This window comes from Myotis lucifugus, unplaced genomic scaffold (genome assembly GCF_000147115.1).
Source record: "Myotis lucifugus unplaced genomic scaffold, Myoluc2.0 scaffold_139, whole genome shotgun sequence".
NCBI lineage: Eukaryota > Metazoa > Chordata > Mammalia > Chiroptera > Vespertilionidae > Myotis > Myotis lucifugus.
Genome location: NW_005871187.1, coordinates 2,345,550 through 2,367,806, shown reverse-complemented (window position 1 = coordinate 2,367,806; position 22,257 = coordinate 2,345,550). Strand labels below are relative to the sequence as shown.

General features: G+C 36.5%; 1 protein-coding gene across 1 annotated transcript in view; it reads right to left on the bottom strand.

The window, feature by feature from the left end:
* CEP126 (centrosomal protein 126) overlaps positions 1 to 21,950 on the bottom strand; it is a 66,221-nt gene extending 44,271 nt beyond the window's left edge. The window contains 5 exon segments of the mRNA XM_023758844.1: positions 2,922 to 3,067; positions 16,062 to 16,210; positions 20,854 to 21,078; positions 21,823 to 21,914; positions 21,917 to 21,950. Coding sequence (XP_023614612.1) covers positions 2,922 to 3,067; positions 16,062 to 16,210; positions 20,854 to 21,078; positions 21,823 to 21,914; positions 21,917 to 21,950 — 646 coding nt within the window.
* Between the last annotated feature and the right edge of the window lie 307 nt (positions 21,951 to 22,257).

Sequence of the window (22,257 nt, the reverse complement as noted above, 5' to 3'; positions counted from 1 at the left end):
TTTGCTAATGACTAGTCATGCTAGATGATAGTCTGAGATTTGCTTTTATTAACTTGCACCACTTGTCTATCAAAGACAACTTAAAAACTAACTTAGGTCAATTTACAACCACCATTACTACTTTTGTTGTTATCTTACGACCTCCCAGTAACTACCTCTCATTTGCTGAAGATAATATAAGCCTTCATTTTTTTGAGTGCTTACTGTGTATTAGGGTGTTATTATTTCATTTAACCCACTAGTGCCATTGTTTTACTCTCATATTCTCCCTCTAACAATTTTCTGACCTCACTGAAACCATCAATCCGTCGTTCTTCTTTTGTAGCATGGGAAAGAGTCAGCTATCATGCATACATGATAAACTAAACTCATAGGCCAATAGCGGTCTTACATAGTTTTGTTCTTCATTGATAGCACTGAAATTTTCTTAAGTTATTAATATTTTGTACAGGTAATATATTCATATTCAGAAATAAAGAATATATGATACACATTTGGCAGCTTACTCTCATTGCTCATTCATATATTCTTTCATTGTCTCTTTATGCAAATATAAGTAAATATATTGGAATTTTCCCCTTTTCTTACATAGAAGGCAAAATATTATGTATACTGATCTGGGCCTTGATTTTACAATTAATATATCCTGGAAGTCAGGGATAAATACAGGTTTTATGAAAGCATATAATTTGTTTTTGCAAAAACTCTTTTGACACTTTGTACCTAGACGCTTGGATAGCACCCTTTTGGAAGCAAACAATATTCATGAGTGGTAACTGCTTCTCTGAGGCATTTGACACAAATGATTATATCTTCTCTCTTAAAACTACCTCCTCTTTCGTCTTCATATACACTATTTTCTTTGTTTTCTTTTGATTCGCACCTGCTTTCTTAATAACTACTTCTCAAAATCCACTTTCAGTTTTTCTTCTCTACCTATAGTAAATGTAATAGTGTGTATAAAGGCTTTATTTTAGGCCCTATACTCAGTCTTTGGTTTATACTTTGTTATTTAGCTTATCTTTCCTATGGCTTCATTTATCAACTATATATATCTACTCAGTAGTGACTCTTAAATATACATTTCAATTCCATATCTTTTTCTTAAATTTCAGGCCCATATTTCTAGTTGCTGATTTGATTTCCCGATTTGAATGAGTCATGTGAGGCTCAAATTCAATGTACTGATTATATATCCTGAATATATTACCTCTTATTACCATATCCAGTGAAGTGCTTTAATTTAGTAGCTTAGCATCTCTTGCCTCAAATATTAAAATAATCTGTACTCTACCTATTTTAGTGTCTCTACTTCAATCCATCTTCCATGTGGTAACTGTAATTATCTTTCTAACAAATAAATCTAATTGTAGCAGGGACCCCTAATTTCCTTCCTAATATCAATTTTTCCTTTCTTCCTTGGCAATAGACTCTATATTGTTAGGGGTGGCAATATAAAGACATAATTTTTTTTTCAGTCTCTCTTGCAGATGGAGATATAAAAAATTTAAAGGTAGCTCAGAGGGTTAGCCTTTTGGCCTTTACATTTCTTCCTTCTTCCTTGCCAATAGCATTGAAATGATGGCTGGAGCTCCAGAAGCTACCATGTAACTATGAGAGTGAAGATATAAACCACATACTAAGGATGGTTGAGCTGAGGGACAGAAGGAGTCTGGGTTACTAGTGAAACTGCATAATCATCAAAACAACCTCAGGCTTTCATAATATACAAGAGAAAAATGAATCCCTTTCACCTTTAAGCTATTATTATTTTTAGTAGTATTACTAGTTGCCCTTACAGACAGTAATATTTCTTACTGGCACAATAATGGTTTGCATTTCAATTAAAATACATTAAGGTGATTGCATTTTGGAGAAAGATGAAATTCCTACCATGGCATACAGTGCTCTTTGAGAATTGGTTCCAACTAAAATTTTTCTAGCCTCAAAACCACTTCTCTTCTCTTCCCCCTCTCCACCATACTATGCTTCAGATATACTGCAATACATAATTTATTTGTAAAAACTATTCCTTCTATCTGGGAAGTTTTTTTTAAATTTTTGGTTTGGTTTCTCTTGCCTGGCAAAATGCTTATTTTTTTAAGGTTAAAATTAAGTTATTTTTCCAGGGATGATGCCCTTGATATTCCTGTATAGGTTTAGTGTTTGTTCTATGTTCTTACAATACATTCTGCTACCATAGCAATTATCACTATATTTATTTTCAATGTTTATATTATTCTCAGCTCCAAAATAAGCTGTGAGATCTTTAATGGTAGAGTACAATTAGATTTCTCTATAGTTGTGCTTAGCCCAGGTATAACATATGTTTGGTGAACACATGAAGATGCTGCCTATCCCTTTTCTTTCTGAAGCTTTGACAGTTTGTTGTTAATTCCATGCTATTATTTAAGGTATAAAAAATGTAGATGGATACCAAAGAATCAACCACAATCACATTTAAATTCTTAATTGATTCCAGGTCTTAGATTGTTAGATTAGATCACTGTGTAGACTTTCCTTTTATTTTGCCAGTCTTTCAAATATGAATTTGAGTAACATGTGAATAAATGCCAGAATAAATGTGACACTAATTTACTGAACCTAAATGTTAAATTTTCCTTTTATAAAGCTATTTATTAGATCAAATTTAAAATAACAAAACATTTAAGCCAGTATAAAGTAGAATCAAACTTGTGAAAATTCAAAATTTACTAATACAGCCAACAAAATATTCTCCAAATTAAACCTAAATTAAATTGCAATTTTTCATTTGGTTAAAGTCTTATTACTTAAAACGGGATACTAGTCTTTTTAATTTAAATTTTTACTTTGTTTCTTTATTATTTTATCATCTACTCAAGTCAAATGTGATTATAGCTTTCATTTTTGTTCTCATATTATTCTAGAAATTAAGATACCTGCTCTCCTCCGCTGTGAAAGAGGGATATGGGCCCGCTGGAAATTTTCAGTAACTTCTTCAAACTTCTCTTTTCTTTGTTGAAGTATTTGTTCTCTAATTTGGCGTTCTCTTTCTTCTCGTTCTTTTTGTTTCTCTTCAAAATATCTAAATATAAACATAAAGAAGAAAGCAGAATTAGGTAATAAGTTTTAAAAATCTCAACACAGAAAATAGTTTCAAACAATGCATTATATACTAGTAATATAGGGTGTCTCAAAAATGTATACACACACTTTGAATAATTATAAAAGCAGTGTTTATTAAAATACATTTCATTATCAAAATTGAGCTACCAGCTGTTAAAGTATGTATACATTTTTGGGGCACCCTATATATTTAAAAATTTTACTGACTTAGAAACAACACATCTAGCATTTTTAAAAAGCCATTGGCAAAAATTTAAATAGCTTTGTAAGTGGTAATTTCAGAACTTTATCCAGGTCAAATTCTCTTTGACCTGGATAATTTCTAATTTCCTACCTCCCAAGTTCTGCTGCAGAAAAATTCTTTTCTAAAAGCTACCTTATTTTCTGTAATGTGAAGAACTAATTCATTGGTGAAAGAAGCAGTCTTGCAAATTATAAGACAGTCAAGGAAATACTGTATATTTCTTTTTTTCTTTTAGACCAAAAATTTAAAATTGACTGCCATGTTAAGTCTGAACTGTGCTAAAAATCCAGACAATTTACATAAAAATCTTGATTTCTAACCTCTCTTGAAAGTGTGGAAGACTTGCCATCCCTGGACTCTTATTCACTTATGGCTATAAACACCTATCTGTAATCCTTACCATTCCCTATTTTTCTTAACATTCACATTTTATTTTTTTTTGATTGCCCCTGGGCACTTAAGTTTATGTTATCTAATTTAAACTGTATTTTAAACTGTTCCAAAGAATTAATTTTTGAAAAATATGTGTGTGTTTCAATTATTATTTGCTGGATAATAAGAAAAATAAAAAAAGCAAGCCTGCAACTCACTGGTAGAGAAGCCTCTTGAAATGCATGGTGATAGGGGTGGTTGGTTAGAACTAATCTATACGATTTTTAGTGTCATAGGTTACTAGTAACTATCTTTCCAAAGCATCCACTGGTTGGGGCATTATTCCAGTCTAAATAACTCAGATTTGTAGAACTATATTTCTGGGAAGTAGGGCTATTGATCTTCAAGTGGTCTAACCCCTGTGGTAAGTAGGAGGTTGTAGTGTAGTGCCACAAGAGGGAGAGAAGATTTTTACCTCTCCAAACAAACTCCTTATAAACTCTTGAACAATAATAGATACAGAGGCAGAGTTGCCTCAAACAGACTGTTAAACTACAGCAGGAAGGCTGGGGAGGGTGGGGGGCTGGAGGGGGGGGGGTAAGAAATCAACCAAAGGACTTGTATGCATGCATATGAGCATAACCAATGGACATAAGACACTGGGGGGTAGGGGAAGCCGGGGGATTGTCAAGGGCAGGGAAAAAAAAAAAAAGGAGACATATGTAATACTCTTTGTAATAATTTAAGCAATAAAAAAAAAAAAATAAATAAAAAAATAAAAAAAAAAAAATAAATAAAAACTGAAAGCAATTAAAAAAAAAAAAAAAAAAAAAAAAAAAAAAATAATCCCTCCATGTCAAGACAAAGAAGCCTACTTTCACCACTTGATTCAACACAGCACTGGAAGATTCTATGAAAACACTGTTAAAACTAATTAAACAAATACAGTAGGATACAAAATCAACATACAAAAATCGGTTGTGTTTTTGTATACTAACAACAAACAATCTGGAAAGGAAATTTTAAAAATTCAACTTACAATAGCATCAGAAAGAATAAAATACTTAGAAAAAAAACTTAACCAAGGTTGTGAGAGACTTGTATACTGAAGCTACAAAACACTGCTGAAAGAAATTAAAACATACACACACACACACACACACACACACAAACACACACAAAATAAATGGAAAGACATCCCATGTTAATGGATTGGCAGACTTAATGTTGTCAACATGTCAATACTACCCAAAGTGACAATCCTTATCAAAATCCCAATGATTTTTTTTTTCAGAAACATAAAAAATACATCCTAAAATTCATATGTAATCACAAGGGACCCCAAATAATCAAAATTTTATTGAAAAAGAACAATGACAAAAGTCTTATACTTTCTGATTTAAAAACTTCCTAACATCTATGGGAATCAAAGCATTGTAGTACTGGCATAAAGATAGATGCATAGACTAATGGAGTATAGAGCCAAGAAATAAACCTTTGCAAGGTCAAATGTTTTACAAGAAGGGTGCCAAAACCATTCAATGAGGAAAAGAGTTTTTTTAGCTAATAATGTTAGAAACATTTGGTATCTATATGCGAAGATAGATGCTCCACTATGTTCATTGCAGCATTATTTATGGTGACTAAGACATGGAAACAACTGAAGTGTCCTTGGATAGATGATGGTATACATAGGATGTGGTACATATATACAATGGAATATTATTCAACCATAAAAATGATAAAATACTGCCATTTGCAGCAACATGGATGGATCTTGAGAATATCATGTTAAGTGAAATAAATCAGATATAGAAGTCAAGAACCATATGACTTTCACTCATATGGAATACAAAACTGGAAGCAACAAATGAAAAAATTAAGACAAACAAGGAAAAACAAAAAGAAGAGCAGACATAACCCACAAAAGGGACACTCCTGAAACACCTGGCTCAGGTGATCAGGGACATGTACCACTTGGCCCCATAGAACACCTACATCATAAAGCCATGATACCAAGAATGGGAGACATAAAAGACCCACAAAATATATAGAAATGAACACAGAGAGATAGTCAAAATGGGGAGAAAAGGAAACATTGCAAATGAAAGAACAGGAGAAATCTCCAGAAAAAGAGTGAAATGAAATGGAGGCAAGTAATCTACCAGATATAGAGTTCAAAACAATGGTTAAAATAATGCTCAACGAACTTAGTGAGAACTTCAATAGTATAAAAAGGACAAAAAACCATAAAAAAGAGAATCAGCCAGAAATGTAGAATACAATAACTGAAATGAACACTACATTAAAAGGAAATCAATATCAAATTAGATAAAGCAAAGGACTGAATTGGCAATTTGGAAGATAAGGCAGCAGAAAACACCTAATCAGAGAAGCCAAAAGAAAAAAGAATTAAAAAATGAGGATTGTTTAAAGCAGCAGTCGCCAACCTTTCAGACCTCACGGACCACCAGTTGGCGACCGCTGGTTTAAAGGACCTCTTGGAAAACATCAAGTGTAAGAACATCTTCATCATAGGGGTACCAGAAGGAAAAGAGAGAGAGCAAGGGATCGAGTACCTATTTGAAGAAGTACTGAAAAACGTCCTTAACCCAGTGAAGGAATAAGACATATAAGTTCAGGAAGCAAAGAGTCCAAAACAAGATGAACCCAAAAAGACCAACACCAAGACACATCATAATTAAAATGGGAAAGGTTAAAGACAAAAAGAGAATCTTAAAATCACCAAGAGAAAGACAGTTAACTACAAGGGACCTCTAATATGACTATCAGCTGATTTCTTAGCAGAACTTTTACAGGCCAGAAGGGATTGGGATGACATATTCAAAGTGATGAAACCCAGAGACCTACAACTAAGACTACTCTACCCAGCAAGGCTATCATTTAAATTGAACTTCCCAGACCAAAAAAAGCTAAAGAAGTTTATCACCACCAAACTATTATTACAAAAAACATTGAAGGGACTTTTTAAAGAAGAGGAAGATGAAAAAAAGGAACATAAATATGAATAATAAACTGGTAATAACTGTGTATACATCAATAATTACTTTAAATATAAGTAATCAAAAGACATAGGGTAGTAGCATGAATAAGAAAACAACATCCATATATATGCTGTCTACAATAGACCCAATTCAGATAAAAAGATACGTATAGCCTAAAAATAAAGGGATAGAAAAAGATATTTTATGCAATTGGAAATAAAAAAGCTGGGTATCACTATTTATATCACACAAAATAGACTTTAAAACAAAGGTTATAATAAAAGACAAAGATAATACCAAATGATAAAGAGATCATTGCAACAAAAGGATATAACTGTTGTAAACATTTATGCACCCAACATAGGAGCATCTAAATATACAAAGCAAATATTGATAGACATAAAGAAAGAGATTGACAGTAATACAATTATATTATGGGACTTTAAAATACCATTGATATCATGGATAGATCTTTCAAACAGAAAATCAACAAGGGAATAGCAGCCTTAAATAACATATTCTACTAGATGAATTTAATTGATACTTTTGAGTATTTCACTCAAAGCCCCAGAATATACATTCTTTTCAAGTTCACATGGAAAATTTTCCAGGATAGACCACATGTTAGGACACAAAACAAGTCTCAAGAAATTTAAGAAGACTGTAATATCAAACATCTTTTTCGACTACAATGGTAGGAAACTATAAATCAATTACAAGAATAAAACGGAAAAGCACTCAAATGAAGGTTAAAAAACATACTACTAAGCAATAAATGGGTTAACAATGAGATTAAGGAAGAAATCAAAAGATACTTTGAGCCCCTTTAGCCAGTTTGGCTCAGTGGATAGAGTGTCAGCCCGCAGACTGAAGGGTCCTGGGTTTGATTCCGGTCAAGAGCACATACCTTGTTTGCAGGTTCGATCCTGGCCCTGGTTGGGGCACATGCAGGAGGCAACCAATCAATGTGTCTCTCTCACATCAATGATGTTTCTCTCTCTGTACCTCTCCCCCTTCCTTCTATTCTCTCTAAAAATCCATGGGAAAATATCCTTGGGATTAACAAAACAAAACAAAAAAGATACCTTAAGACAAATGAAAATGAAAATACAACAACCCCAAATCTATGGGACACAGTAAAAGCAGTCCTAGGAGGAAAATTCATAGCAATACAGGCCTACCTCAAGAAACAAGAAAAATCTCAAATAAACAATCTAATCTTACATGTAAAGAAACTAGAAAAAGATAAAAAAACAAAGCCCAAAGTGAATAAAAGAAAAGAAATATAAAGATCACAATGAAAATAAACACAATAGAGTCTAGAAGAATAATACAAAAGATCAATGAAATTAAGAGCTAGTTCTTTGAAAAGACAAACCAGATTGATAAACCTTTAACCAGACTCATGAAGGAAAAAAAAGAGAAAGGACCCAAATAAATAAAATTAAAAATGAAAGAGGGGAAGTGACAACTGATACCACAGAAATAACCATCATGGCCACAACTTTCTTTGACAATAGAACTCAAGCAGTATTAAGAGTACTCAAGGTCATAGGAGACACAGGCAGGACTGGAGAGCTGGCCATTTGTGATGCATTTTTTTCTTTGTGGATGAAGCCACATTTCAGATTTAGGTAGTTACAACTGTCTGGACATATGATCATATTTAAGTTTAAAATTCAATTATTTTTTTGAGATAATTAGAAATTAAAGAAATTTTAAAATATGATAAACTAGCACTGTTTCAAATTAAAAAATGCAATTGGAGAAAAAATGTTTTTAAGAATAAAATATTACATTTTAAAATGAGAATATTCCCACCAGGGTGTCAATGGAGACCTGAGAAGAGCTAGCACTCCCACTACTGATCAGCAGTAATAAAGAGCCCCTCCCCCAACCAACCTAGCAATGAGGTGGTTTCTCCTAATCTCTCTCTCTATGTTGGCACAGTGCCAAAGACAGCCAGCTAAAGCTGAAGGTTTAAATAAGCCCAAGAGTCTAGATTTCAAAAGAAAATCACTTGTCATTCCAAGAACTAGGAAGATCTAAAACTGAATGAAAAAGATAATCTAAAGATGCCAAAATCAAGATGATAGAGATGTTAGAACTATCTGACAAAAATTGTAAATGCTTGATAAAATCTTTGAAGCATGAGAAAAATGCTTCAATGAACAACTACGGACATGTTTGCAAATGAAAAAAATAGGTCTCAAAAATAAATAGAATATATAAAGACTACCCAAATGGAAATTTAAAAACTTAAAAAATACAACTGAAATGAAAACTCAGTAGATTTATTAGGAGAAAACATAGAAAAGATGTCAGTCCTCCCTACACCACATAGATATATAGGTAATAATGGAATTTCTAGAAACATCTAGGCAATACTTTTTGCAAGTACTGACAAGATTATTCTAAATTTTATATGAAAGGCAAACAAATGAGAATACCTAAACCAATTTTGAAAAAGAGGAATAAAGTGGGAGGAATCAGTCTATTGTATTTGAAGATTTACTATATATATATATAAAATCAAAATTGTGTAGTATTGGTAGAGGGATAGACATAAAAATTAACAGAATGGAGAACCCAGACCTAAACCCACACAAATATGCTCAGCTGGTTTTTGAAAAGGTGCAAAAAGAATTCATGGAGGAAAGATAGCTTTTCCAACAAATGATGCTAGACTAACTGGATATCCATAGACAAAACAAAACAAAACAAAAAACCTTGACCTAAGTCTCATACCTTATATAAAAGTTAAATTAAAATATATCACTATGAAACTATAAACTTTATATAGTTTATAAACCTACTAGAAGCCTGGTGCATGAAATTTGTGCATGGTGGGGGGCTCCCCTCAACCCAGCCTGCACCCTCTCCAATCTGGGACCTCCTGGGAGATGTCCGACTGCCGGTTTAGGCCTGATCCCAGGGATCGGGTCTAAACTGGCAGTTGGATATTCCTCTCACAATCCTGGACCACTGGCTCCTAATCGCTCACCTGCCTGCTTGCCTGGTTGCCCTAACTGCCTCCCCCCCCCCCCCCCCGCTGGCTGATCGCCCCTCATTGCCTTTGCGTGCCGGGCTGATTGCCCCTAACTGCCCCCTCTGCCGGCCTGGTCGCCCCTCACTGCCCTCCAGCAGCCTAATCACCCACAACTGCCCCTCCTGCCAGCCTGGCTGCCCCCAACTGTACCCTCCACCAGCCTGGTCACCTCAAATGGGCCCCCTGCTGGCCTGGTTGCCCCCAAGAGGCCCCCACTGCCGGCCTGGTTGCCCCTCACGGACCCCCCCACTGCCGGCCTGGTTGCCTCATACAGCCTGCTTGTTCAGTCATTTGGTCGTCCCTCACTGATCCCCCTGCTGGCCTGGTCGCCCCATGCAGCCTGCTTGTTCAGTTGTTTGGTCATCCCTCACTAACCACCCTGCCAGCCTGGTTGTAGGCCGCCATCTTGTGAGGGTGTGAGGGTCAATTTGCATATTACCTCTTTATTATATAGGATAAGCTATAAAAAGTTTATAAAACTTCTAGGAAAAAACATAGTAGAAAATCTTCAGGATCCAGGGCCAAGCAAAGAGCTCAGACTTGAAATCAAAAGTATAATCTATAAAAATAAAAATTGATAAACTAGACTTCCTAAAAATTAAAAACTTTTGCTCTGAGAAAAACCAAATTAAGAATATAAAAAGATAAGCGTTAGCACAGTAGAAAATATTTGCAAACCACTTATCTGACAAAGGACTAGTATCTAGAATATATAGAGCTATCAAAACTCAACTGTAAAAAAGCAAATAATTTAACTAGAAAATAGATAAAAGATGTTAAGAGAAATTTCATTAAAAGAGAATAGGCAGATGGCAAATAAGTACATGAAAAGATATTGTTTCACTAATCATTGGGGAAATGAATGTTAAAACCATAATGAGATATTACTGCACACTTATAAGAATGGTTAAAATAAAAAGTAGACAACACTAATGCTAGTGAAGATTAGAAAACTGGATGACTCTTATACTGCTGGTGAGTTCAGTCACACTGAAAAAACAGTTTGGCATTTTCTTACAACACTAAACATACCACCACTGTATTCTTGGTTATCCCAGAGATATAAAACCTTGTGTTCACACAAAAAACTATCCATGAATCTTTATAGCAGCTTTATTCACTGTAACCCCAAACTGGAAATTACCTAGATGTCCTACAATGGGCAAATAGTTAAATAAACTACAGTCCATCTATATCATGGATTAAAACTGAACAATAAAAAAGAATGAATTACTGCCTGGCCGGTGTGGCTCAGTGGTTGAGCATTGACCTATGAAACTGAAGGTCACGGTTCGATCCCCAGTCAGGGCACATGCCTGGATTGTGGGCTCCAGCCTCAGTAGGGGGCATGCAGGAGGCAGCTGATCAATGATTCTCTTATCATTGATGTTTCTATCTCTCTCTCCCTCTCCCTTCATCTCTGAAATAAAAAATATATTTAAGGAGAAAAAAATAAAAGAAATAACTACCTGGATGAATCCCAGGGAATTGTGTTGAGTAAGAAAAGCCAATCTGAAAGGTTACACACAGTATAATCCCATTTATATAACCTCTAGAAATGAGAACAGATGAGTGATTTCCAGGGGAGTGGTGTGGGAGGGAAGTAGGTTTGGCTATAAAAGGACAATGTGCAGAATCTTAGTGGTGATGGAAATGTACTGTATCTTGACTATGTATAAATGTCATCATCCTGGTTGTGAGACTGAGCTATAGGTTTTGCAAGATTTCACCATTCTGAAACATTGAATAAAGGTTATTATGGGATCTTACAATATTATTTTTAAAAACTGCATGTGAATCTACAATTATCTTAAAATAAAGACTTTAATTTTAAAAATTACAGCTAATGGAGAAAAATTTAAAATTATTTAAAATTGATATTAGAGACAGGAAGGGAGGGAGGGAGAGAGAGAGAGAGAGAGAGAGAGAGAGAGAGAGAGAGAGAGAGAATATGAATGAATCTTGGACGTGAGAAACATCGCTTGGTTGCCTCCTGTTGTACATGTCCTGATGGGGATTGAACCTGCAAGCTGGCTATGTGCCCTCACCAGAAATTAAACTGGCCACCTTTTTGGTGAACAGGATGCTGTTCTAATAAACTGGCCAGGACAGAGGGAGAAAATTTTTGATTAAAAGAATTCACCAAGAGTACCTGTCAGAGGCGGCTATTGTAAACTAAAAAAGCTTAACAGCTCAAGGGCAAGACAATACTAGTAATATAACAGAGCAGAATATTTGATCCTCACAATAATGAGTATCAGTGCAAGAAGAAAAGATCAAACTACATTTATCATAATCTGTATAAAAGATTATAGAAATATACATTGTAATTTTAAAAGATTTATATTAAAATGTTAAAATAAAGTTTGTATAATCTATAAGTATTCCATTTATGATAATGCTGTTCATGCACCACCCATAATTGATCTTTGACTCCTTTTGACTCTATCTACTCAAACCCAACTCTACCTCAGATCACTATAACAGCTTTTTGCCTCTTCTTTTTGCCTATAGCCTATGCTTCAAGTCATCCTCCATCTCGTTACTATAATGAGCTAAAATATAAATTTGATCATGACATTTCTATTTTACTATTTCAACAGCATCTCAGAGTCCTAAGGATAGAGTTTAATTTCTTTAGATTGGGCAGAAAAGTTTTTCTTTAATATATTATCAATAATATACTCACAGATATTTAAACCTATGATATCTAAATTTATTTGAATCAATTTATATTTTTTAGCTTATACCATATATTCATTTATGGTGGTTTGACAAATATGACTTATTGTTTAAAGTATAATTCCTTCCTATTTATTATAAGGGTACATTTTTTCCCGCTTTATGGGCAACTCCAAACTTTGTCATTCTAATAGGTAATGCAGCTATCCTCTACTTCATGTTCACAAAATAATTCATTTCATGATTCTCTAGGTAGTTTTTTATGCCTTTAGGATATTTAAAGGAATCTTTTTTTATTATATACTAGAGGCCTGTTGCATGAAGAGATTCATGCAATAGGCCTTCCCTTCTCCTGGCTGCTGGCACCGGTTTTCCTCCGGCACCCAGGACCCAGGCCTTCACCCTGGCTGGAGCCGCCTTCAGTCTTCCGTCTTTGCTCCGCCCCTTGGAGCCTACATATGCAAATTAACCGCCATTTTTGTTGGGTTAATTTGCATACTCTCCTGATTGGCTGGTTAGCGTAGCGAAGGTATGGTCAATTTACATGTTTGTCTATTATTAGGTAAGATTTTAGTGATTCTTCCCAAGTGCTTGTCCCTCATCTATTATTTGGTAGTGTTTCCTCTTCTCTTTTTTTGGGGGGGGGGCTATTTTGTCTATTCTGACCTTTTCTCTCTTATTCTGACAGTTAGTTACAGAGAAATTTTTCTGATCATCTGTATAAGCTTACATCATATTGTTTAAAAAATGTATGAAGACTCCTTTTGGAATTTTTACTTTTTAAAATTTATTACAATACCTTTTCTTCATGAAGTCACATTTAATCTATTGCCATTTCTAAAGTTTAATGGTAAAATAAAATATTTTTCCCTGATAATATGTTTAATCATTGGTAATCAACTATGTTAAATGAATAGATGCCTGTTCATTTATTTACTAAAAGATAGTTCTAAAATTTAAAATTAAAAACAATGTAGGAAATAAATTAGTTCTTTTATGTGTCTGTGTATCTTAAAATCACTTGGTCTACAAAGCAGCCTCTTAGAAAGTTGCTTGAGGATGTGCTCCAGCAAACTAATGATATAAAACAAAATGAAAACAAGAATGCTATGAGAGGCAAGAAACTGTGGCTCCAACTCTTAAGAGCAGTAAAGGGAAGTCCCAGGATGCCAGTGTGCATTAGGCCTAAAAGGTAACCAGTACCTATTGATGAAGGGAAGAGGTCTTAAAGGGAAACAAGAGCCCCAACCGGTTTGGCTCAGTGGATAGAGCGTCAGCCTGCAGACTCAAGGGAAACAAGGACTCCATTGTATAGACACTGAATATGAGAGTGGAAACCATGAGAATATGGTAAAAACATTCAAGAAAAATACTGGCAAAGAAAAAAGGAGTAAAAAAATCAAATGAGTGAGATTTTTTTTTAGCAATTAATGGAAATAAATAGCACTTGGTACTATGAACATTGTCCTTTGAATACTACTAGGGATAGCACTGACAATGTCAAAGTATAACTGACAAATAATGAAAGTAGACTGTCTCTAGAAAAAAATACTTAACCCCCCCCTCCCCTCGCAAATTGGTGACCATAATGTGAGTGGACAGTATGAACTTAGATGATGTAAAGCATAAATGGATAGATAATAGGAAGGCCAAAAAGACCATAATGATACATATTTTAAAATTCATTAGTGTGTACATAATTTGACCCCCTTTATAAAAGGTGAAATATAGATACAAATGATTAATGTTTAAGAAAGAAATTAAAAATATATTTTTATTGATCTCAGAGACAAAAGGAGAGTGAAAGAGAGAGAAACATCAATAATGAGAGAGAATCATTGATTGGCTGCCTCATGCATGCCCCCCTACTGGGGATCAAACCCAAAACCCAGGCATGTACCCTGACCGGGAATCGCACTGTGACCTCCTGGTTCATAGGTCCACACTCAACCACTGCACCACACTGGCCAGGCTAAAAAATAAATTTTTATGTCTTTACATAGCATTGTAGTATAACTGAAAAATAACAAATAATGAAATTGTACTGGAAAATGTTCTGCCTTTTAGAATTTTAAATCAATATTTCCCACATACAAATTTATATAAATGTTTGATGAGAGAAGACAGGTAGGAAGTTTAAAGATCAAATCCATCCTGGCTGGTGTGGCTCAATGGTTGAGTGTCAACCCATGGACCAGGGAGTCACGGTTTGATTCCTGGTCAGGGCATATGCCCGGGCTGTGGCCTCGATCCCCAGGAGGGGGTGTGCAGAAGCAGCCAATTGATGATCCTCTTTCATCATTGATGTTTTTATTTCTCCCTCTCCCTTCCTCTCTCTGAAATCAATAAAAACATATTTAAAATAAAAAAATCAAATCCACATATAAAGCCTGCTATTTCACAGAGCAAGTCAACTATTAGAAAACACAATGGACAAATGTTAATTTATTAATCAACAAAATAACTAAGCTTAACAGGAAAGAAGCACTATGTGACAGACACCATGATAATTACTTTTACTAGTATTTGTGTTCTCAACGATTCCTCTATAATATTACCTTTTTTGTTCTACATAACAATCCCTTGAAATAGATGGTATTAATTCAAATAATAAATGAGAAACTGAGACTTAAAGAGATTAAATAACTTCCTCTAACTCACGAAGCTAGGACTTTAACCTAGATCTCTGACTCTAAAGCCCATGACCCTTTTATTCATCTTTATTGAACATTTATCATGCACCTTTTGTAAGTTTCAGGAGCTAAAAGATAGGAGAAAAACAGAAGTACACATATACAAAACAAAAACAAGTTTTATTAAATAATTTTAAGTACACCAGGCAATGAAAGAGTTAATATACAAAGAAACATATGCCAGAAAAACAAATTATAAGCAAACAATTTTGTATTTCTGAAATGGGACTTGAAACATATACTTAATGATGTAGTTAATAAACTCCAGTGCTTTTCTGCCATTTGGGTATTGTAGGAATATAGAGAAGGTAGCAAAAACAATAATAAAAAATGGCTTACTTACTGTATGTTAAGAAAATCCAATAATTCAAACAAATTTTGAAAAATGTTAAGCAGTGATTGGATGGTTTTATTTTACTTTCCAGCTTATACTAGAAAACCCTTTATGGCAGTCATTTATAAAATTCTTTTATCACATTTCCACCATTATCATATTTCTGAGAATAGCTCTTACAGAAAAAGTATATAGAAGTGAATAATAAATTAAAATAAAATTATATTCTATTAGAGACAAAATATTAATTGGTAATTTTTAAATTTATCATGAAATTATATAAAAATAAAGAATACATTTTAGTCATTTTAAGAAGTGCATATGACACTGTAATCAAGTTCTATGACAAGAAAAGATGATTATGGTCAGAGTCAGTAATCTAGATATTACATCACCATGTTTGTGCTTTAGGCAGAAAAACAATTATGAAATGTACAAAGCCACCTAAATCTTGATTAATGTTTTACAGATAAAGCGTTGTCATGACTTAGGCTCATAAAATGCTACAAAGTAGAAGAACTATTATTTTATAAAGACTGAATTTCTACACTCTGAATAAAATACAATTACTTACTTTTTTCTCCGGTTTGACTCCACGAAATATTTACGTGCTCGATTTCGAAATATTTTTTGTTGCTGCAGTAATATTTGACGCTCTTCTTCTAAATTTTTCTCTAGATGGGTTTTCATATCTCTAATGATAAATAAAGTTAAGGAGATGGTTTATGTTTTTAGTGGGTGAGCGTCAATGCTATATGATAAATACAATTACAGCCTCATACTAATGACATCATGTTTTTTTTTGTGGGAACAATTAGTATGTGTACACATTAGTGTCAGTATATGACCAGAAAATTTTTTATGTAAAAAAAATTCTGACTTGGTATTAGAATTGAAGCTAGATCTCACTTTCCCTGAGGGAGAGGGGTGGGAGATCACTTTTAGACATCATGAGCTCAGATAAGGAGACTGCATATCATTTCATTTATTACACAGATGTTTGAGTGATGATGAACAAATTACTATCTTAGGCATATATGTAGGAAAATGAAGGTTATATTTTACTAATAGATAGTATATCAATTATACTTTTCAGTAGATTTCAGGATCCTTTCAGTATTAATATTATAAAAACTTTATTATATAATTCAAAACAATCATGTTTATTTGAACTTTTGGGTGTTTGAAACTTTGCTAATGGGAGCTTATTAATTTTCAATGATATTGCTATTTAACCATCTTTATACCATTGACAATAATTTATTTTTTCTTCATTATAAAATTTTGCACCACCTCAACACAAACATATACCTACCTACACACACACACACCCACACACACTTTTACTTAAAGTTTCTCTTGAAGGACTTATAAAAATGAAACAAAGAGAAGGACATCTTGTTCTTTGCTAGCACAGAAATACCTAAAGACTTATCTTGTTCTCTAATATAGTATTTTATTAGGAGTCGGACTTCAACAAGACAGCTAGCTACTGAAAGTCACAGGAGGAAAGTGCTAGCTCCTTTCAGGGCACACAAGAGCAACAGTAAGGGGGGTCAGTGGGAGAAGTTGCTTTGGCTTGAGTGAAGCAAGCCAATTCTGTTCTCTGTTGAATAAGTTTGAGATCTCATCATAAGAACTTAAAGAAAACCACAATTGTAATGTTTCTAAGGTTCTGACAATTATATATATTCTTAAATTTAATCAAAGGACTCTCTCCATATATACATGTATAAATATTTTTTATATATACACTAGAGCAGTGATGGCGAACCTTTTGAGCTCGGCGTGTCAGCATTTTGAAAAACCCTAACTTAACTCTGGTGCTGTGTCACATATAGAAATTTTTTGATATTTGCAAAAATAGTAAAACAAAAATTTATATTTTTGATATTTATTTTATATATTTAAATGCCATTTAACAAAGAAAAATCAACCAAAAAAATGAGTTCGTGTGTCACCTCTGACATGCGTGTCATAGGTTTGCCATCACTGCAGTGCTCTGGGGGAGGTGTCCCTCAGCCCAGCCTGCACCCTCTCCAATCTGGGACCCCTCGGGGGATGTCCGACTGCTGGTTTAGGCCCGATCCCTGTGGGCCTAAACCGGCAGTCGGATATCCCTCTCACAATTTGGGATTGCTTGCTCCTAACCACTCGCCTGCCTGCCTGATTGCCCCTAACCACTTCTGCCTGCCAGCCTGATCACCCCCTAACCTCTCCCCTGCTGGCCTGATTAACACCTAACTGCTCCCCTGCCAGTCTGATCTCACCCCCAACCGCTCTCCCCTGCTGGCCTGATTGCCCCTAACTGCCCTTCCCTGCTGGCCTTGTCCCCCCAAACTGCCCTCCCGCCAGCCTGGTCCCCTCCAACTGCCCTCCCCTGCAGGCCTGATCTCACCCCCAACTGCCCTCCTCTGCTGGCCAATTTGGTTCTGATTAGTTGGTTTCTATGCCAGTCAGCATCTCTGGGCCTATCAACAGGGCCTGATCAGAGAGCTCCTCACAGTTGACCCAGATTTTGTTCTGATTGGCTTCTATGCCAGTCAGTGTCTCTGGACCTATCAACAGGGCCTGATCAGAGAGGCTGGGCTGATGAGCAGCCCCCTGGAAGCCTGGATAGAAATGGAGGCACAGCTGCTGACCAGGCCCAAAGCTAAAGAGAGAGGCAAGTGCTGATCAACAGCTGCCACAGAAGCTATGGATCAGACCCTGCTTCTCTCTTCAGGGCTCTCTCTGGCCCTGATTCGCAGCCTCCTCAGCAGTCAGTGCTGGGTAACTGTGCCTGCAGCCCTAGCAGTCAGCGCTGGATTGCCGTGGCAATCCAGCTCTGACTGTAGGACTGACTTCCAGTTGGTCAAGCCTCCTGATCGTTGTGGATGTGACGGACCTAGGGTTTTTATATATTACGATATAAAAAGTGTATTATGTACACAATTTTGCCTGCTAAATTATAAAGAATGCTGCTGCCTTTGCATTTTTTCAAAGTATGCTCTTCAAGTTTAGAAAATATTAGATGGTTAGTTAAACTTTTGTTTTTCTTATAAGCTGTAATATATAGGTAAAATATTTTCATAAGAATTACTGTTGCCGAAACCGGTTTGGCTCAGTGAATAGAGCGTCGGCCTGCGGACTGAAATGTCCCAGGTTCGATTCCGGTCAAGGGCATGTACCTGGGTTGCGGGCACATACCCAGTAGGGGATGTGAAGGAGGCAGCTGATCGATGTTTCTCTCTCATCGATGTTTCTAACTCTCTGTCTCTCTCCCTTCCTCTCTGTGAAAAATCAATAAAATATATATAAAAAAAAGAATCACTGTTAAATACCTGTTCAAAGGAAAATAATTTTTATGTACTTAACATTAAAAAACCAACCAACCAAGAATAATATGGGTTGTAGAATTAAGTAACACATAAGAATTTAAAAACATAGTCTAATCTACTCCACCTCATCCTCATCTCTCCCAATTTAGTCTTTCTCCAATTAGAGCTCATTTACAGTTATTTTAAATATGTTACCATAAAAACAACTATGTATCATACAAGCTATATTACTGCCAAATGTATTAGAGGTTTCCTGATTAAAACTTTTTCTCTGTAACCCCTTCCATAGCCTTGGCTCAGGCATTCTAAATCTCTTGCCTGGACTCACTCAGTAATCTTCTAACTCATCTCTTTACTTCTAAACTTGTCATCCTGCCGGCCTGTGCGGCTCAGTGGTTGAGTGTTGACGTATGAACCAGGTGGTCATGGTGTGATTCCTGGTCAGGGCACATGCCTGGGTTTGGGGCTCAATCCCTAGTAGCGGGTGTGCAGGAGGCAGCCAATTGATGATTCTAATCACTGATGTTTCTATCCCTCTCTCCCTCCTGTTTCTCTCTGATATCAATAAAAATATATTAAAAAAATAAACTTGTTAACTTCCCTTTGAAACGCTAGCAAAAGCTAGCTAATTGCAAATCTGATTAGTTTTTTCATTCTTTGTTGCTCTCCAAAGTTCCTATCATCTTTATGACAAATTCCAAATTTCTTGGAATATAAAACTTTCTAACATTTCAACATTATTCCTCAATAGTTCCCTGCATGAATCCTATGTCCAGCCACACAAGGATACTTATGAACAGAACATGCCATGATATATCATGCCATTATCTCTTAGCACATGCTTGACTAACTCATCCTTTCAGGGTGCAAAGAACTAAGGATGTTAGTGAGAGAATATGTGCAGGTAATCAAGAATAGGGTATAAATTGGGTAGAGAAGAAAGAGAGACAAAGTGGGTCTAGGATAAAAATGGAAGGGAAAAAGAGTGGAGATACTTATGAGAAAAGAAGAAGCTCAGTGTGAAGGGGACATGAGACAATTCACTTCAGCTAATTATAATTAGGAAAATGCATTTAGAGTAAAGAAATTTTGACAAATAGAAAGCTGGATGTCGCTCAGTACTGACTTCATATTTGAAAATCACCTGTGGAAATTTTACCAAGTTAGTTAATTTTTTTTAAGATGACAGGTCTTTCAGTTTTTTTCTGTCATTCATTCAAATAGATGTGAGCATTACAGACACTAAGAAAATACAAATTAATATTTATAAAGGATGCTTAAGTGTTTCTTTAATTAGTAACATATTCTTGATTTAGTGTCAGTCTTCGTGATATTAAAAAAGAATTCCTTTATTCCAATTTAAATATATATACACACTATGTATTTTATATATACTAGCAAAATATATATGTAGGCACATGTTTATATATGTATGTGTGTATATATACATACTAGCAAACATTACTGGGTTTTGTCAAAGCACCCTGGGCATCTATTAAAATGATCATTTACAGCTTTAAAAAATTTAACCATATGTTATAAATACATTTAGTATTGAAGTATATTTTTAGTAATATATGTCTTTAAGAAAGCTATCATTACAATTCTGGAATTAGGTCTTTTTGGTTTTGTTCATTTGAGGTACAGCTGAATTTCTATGATATATGTATCAACATCCATGCTACATAAAATGAAAAGAATTCAGCCTACGACTATTTCATTAATGAAAATGATGGAACTACACACTCTGTCAATGAGTCATTGTCAATGCTTCCCTAAATTTAGAGATAAATCAGAGTCTTTGTAATAGGAGTTCAGTGTTCAAGAAAACACAATCAGAATCAAATCCCTGATGAAAACAATACTGCTTATTCCAGAACACATCTTTGCGGGGACCGATTTTGGGGAGTAGCAAAGCCAAGGCCAAAGTGAGTAGGGTGAATAGTGAATAGATAAGCGGAACCAGAAGGTGCTACTGCCGGCTACCATTGTCGGAACTTAGCCAAAGAAGGAAAAGACGGAAGGGCAGAAGCTGGAGGAAAGCACCATCAGAGGAGAGGTGTTTTCACCAAGATCCCCAGGACCCAGAACAGAGTCTGCCAAGAGCAGGCCCTCGGTTAAACGCGCCGACTTGCTGGTAAAGGTGCAGCCTCCCAGAAGTAGTGGCAGACAACGTGGGTAACCCGGGGTTAACTTGCAAAGAGGAGGCACTCCACTTTCCGACAAAAATGAAGATGCTGCTGCTGCAACACCATCCCTGCCAGCCAAGGCCTTTGAGAGCACAACGGTGAAATGCTAATTCTCACAATATCCTCCAAAAGGAATAAACACGACGTACATACTCTGAAAAGAAAACTCGCACTCTTTAGATTTTCTACAACGCAACCCACAGCCACCTCCCGGCGGGCTCGGCCCCCTCCCCGGGGAGGTCGGAGAGGAGCCGGCAGGAAGCACCCGGCCCTTGGCTTCTCCCGCTCGCTGCGCTGTCGCTCCGACAACGGACGGGGCAGGGGATGGGAAACAAAACAAAACAAAACAAAACAACAAAACTCCCCACGGCGCAGCTCTGGTGAATGAATTAGCGGCGCGTTAGGTGGACTGTTCAAACATGCAACATGGCAAAACATTTTTACTTATTTGTGGAAGTCTTCTCTCCAAGTAGCATGAGGGATCAGGAGGAGAATACCACCAAGTAAAGGACGTAATCCTGGAAGGCAAGAACACAATCTCCGCGGCACACGCCGTGCCTGCATTTTAAAACTCGCAACAACTTTACACCCAAGTTGAGGAATGGGGGCGGGAGAACGAGGCGGCGGCGGGGGAGGCGGTCAAGGGTAAAACGGTGTCATCTCAGGTCTAAGGGGGAGCAGCGACGGAGCTAAAGCGAAGGTCCCCCCCGGGATGACTGCTAGCTTCCGTCACCCAGCGCCCCCGGGAGAGGGAATCTAACGGGGAAAGATGGGCCCGCGGCCAACACGCCGCCCCGGCGGCCGCGCGGCTGGGAAGGAAGGATACGAGAGAGCGCCAGGACGGTGACCGCCCGCCGCCCACCCGAGGGTCCAGGGGGCCTCCGTCGCGGGCGTCCGAGGGTTCGGCGCCGGTCTCGCGACCGCGCTCCGGGCTCCCGGCCTCCCGGTCAGCATCCTTCACCTCCGCGCCGCTGCGGGTCGTTTGCTTTCCTCCATTTCTGTCATTTGTGACCTGTTTCTTTGTCTTCGCATTTTGTCTGCTTCCCTGTGTTGCTAGAGTGGTTTTGTGTGCTAGGTGTCCTAGAGGGGCCCAGTGGCTCAGTCTCCCCAGTTACCTGAGGTGGACACTCTTGGTGCACCCCGTTGTGGGCTTTGTGCACAGTCTTGTTGTAGTTATGCCTTGCTTGTTCTAGGTGTCACTGGGAAGCAATGACCTCCAGGCCAATTGGCAGTGAGAATCAGCTCTGTCTGCAGTGGGAGA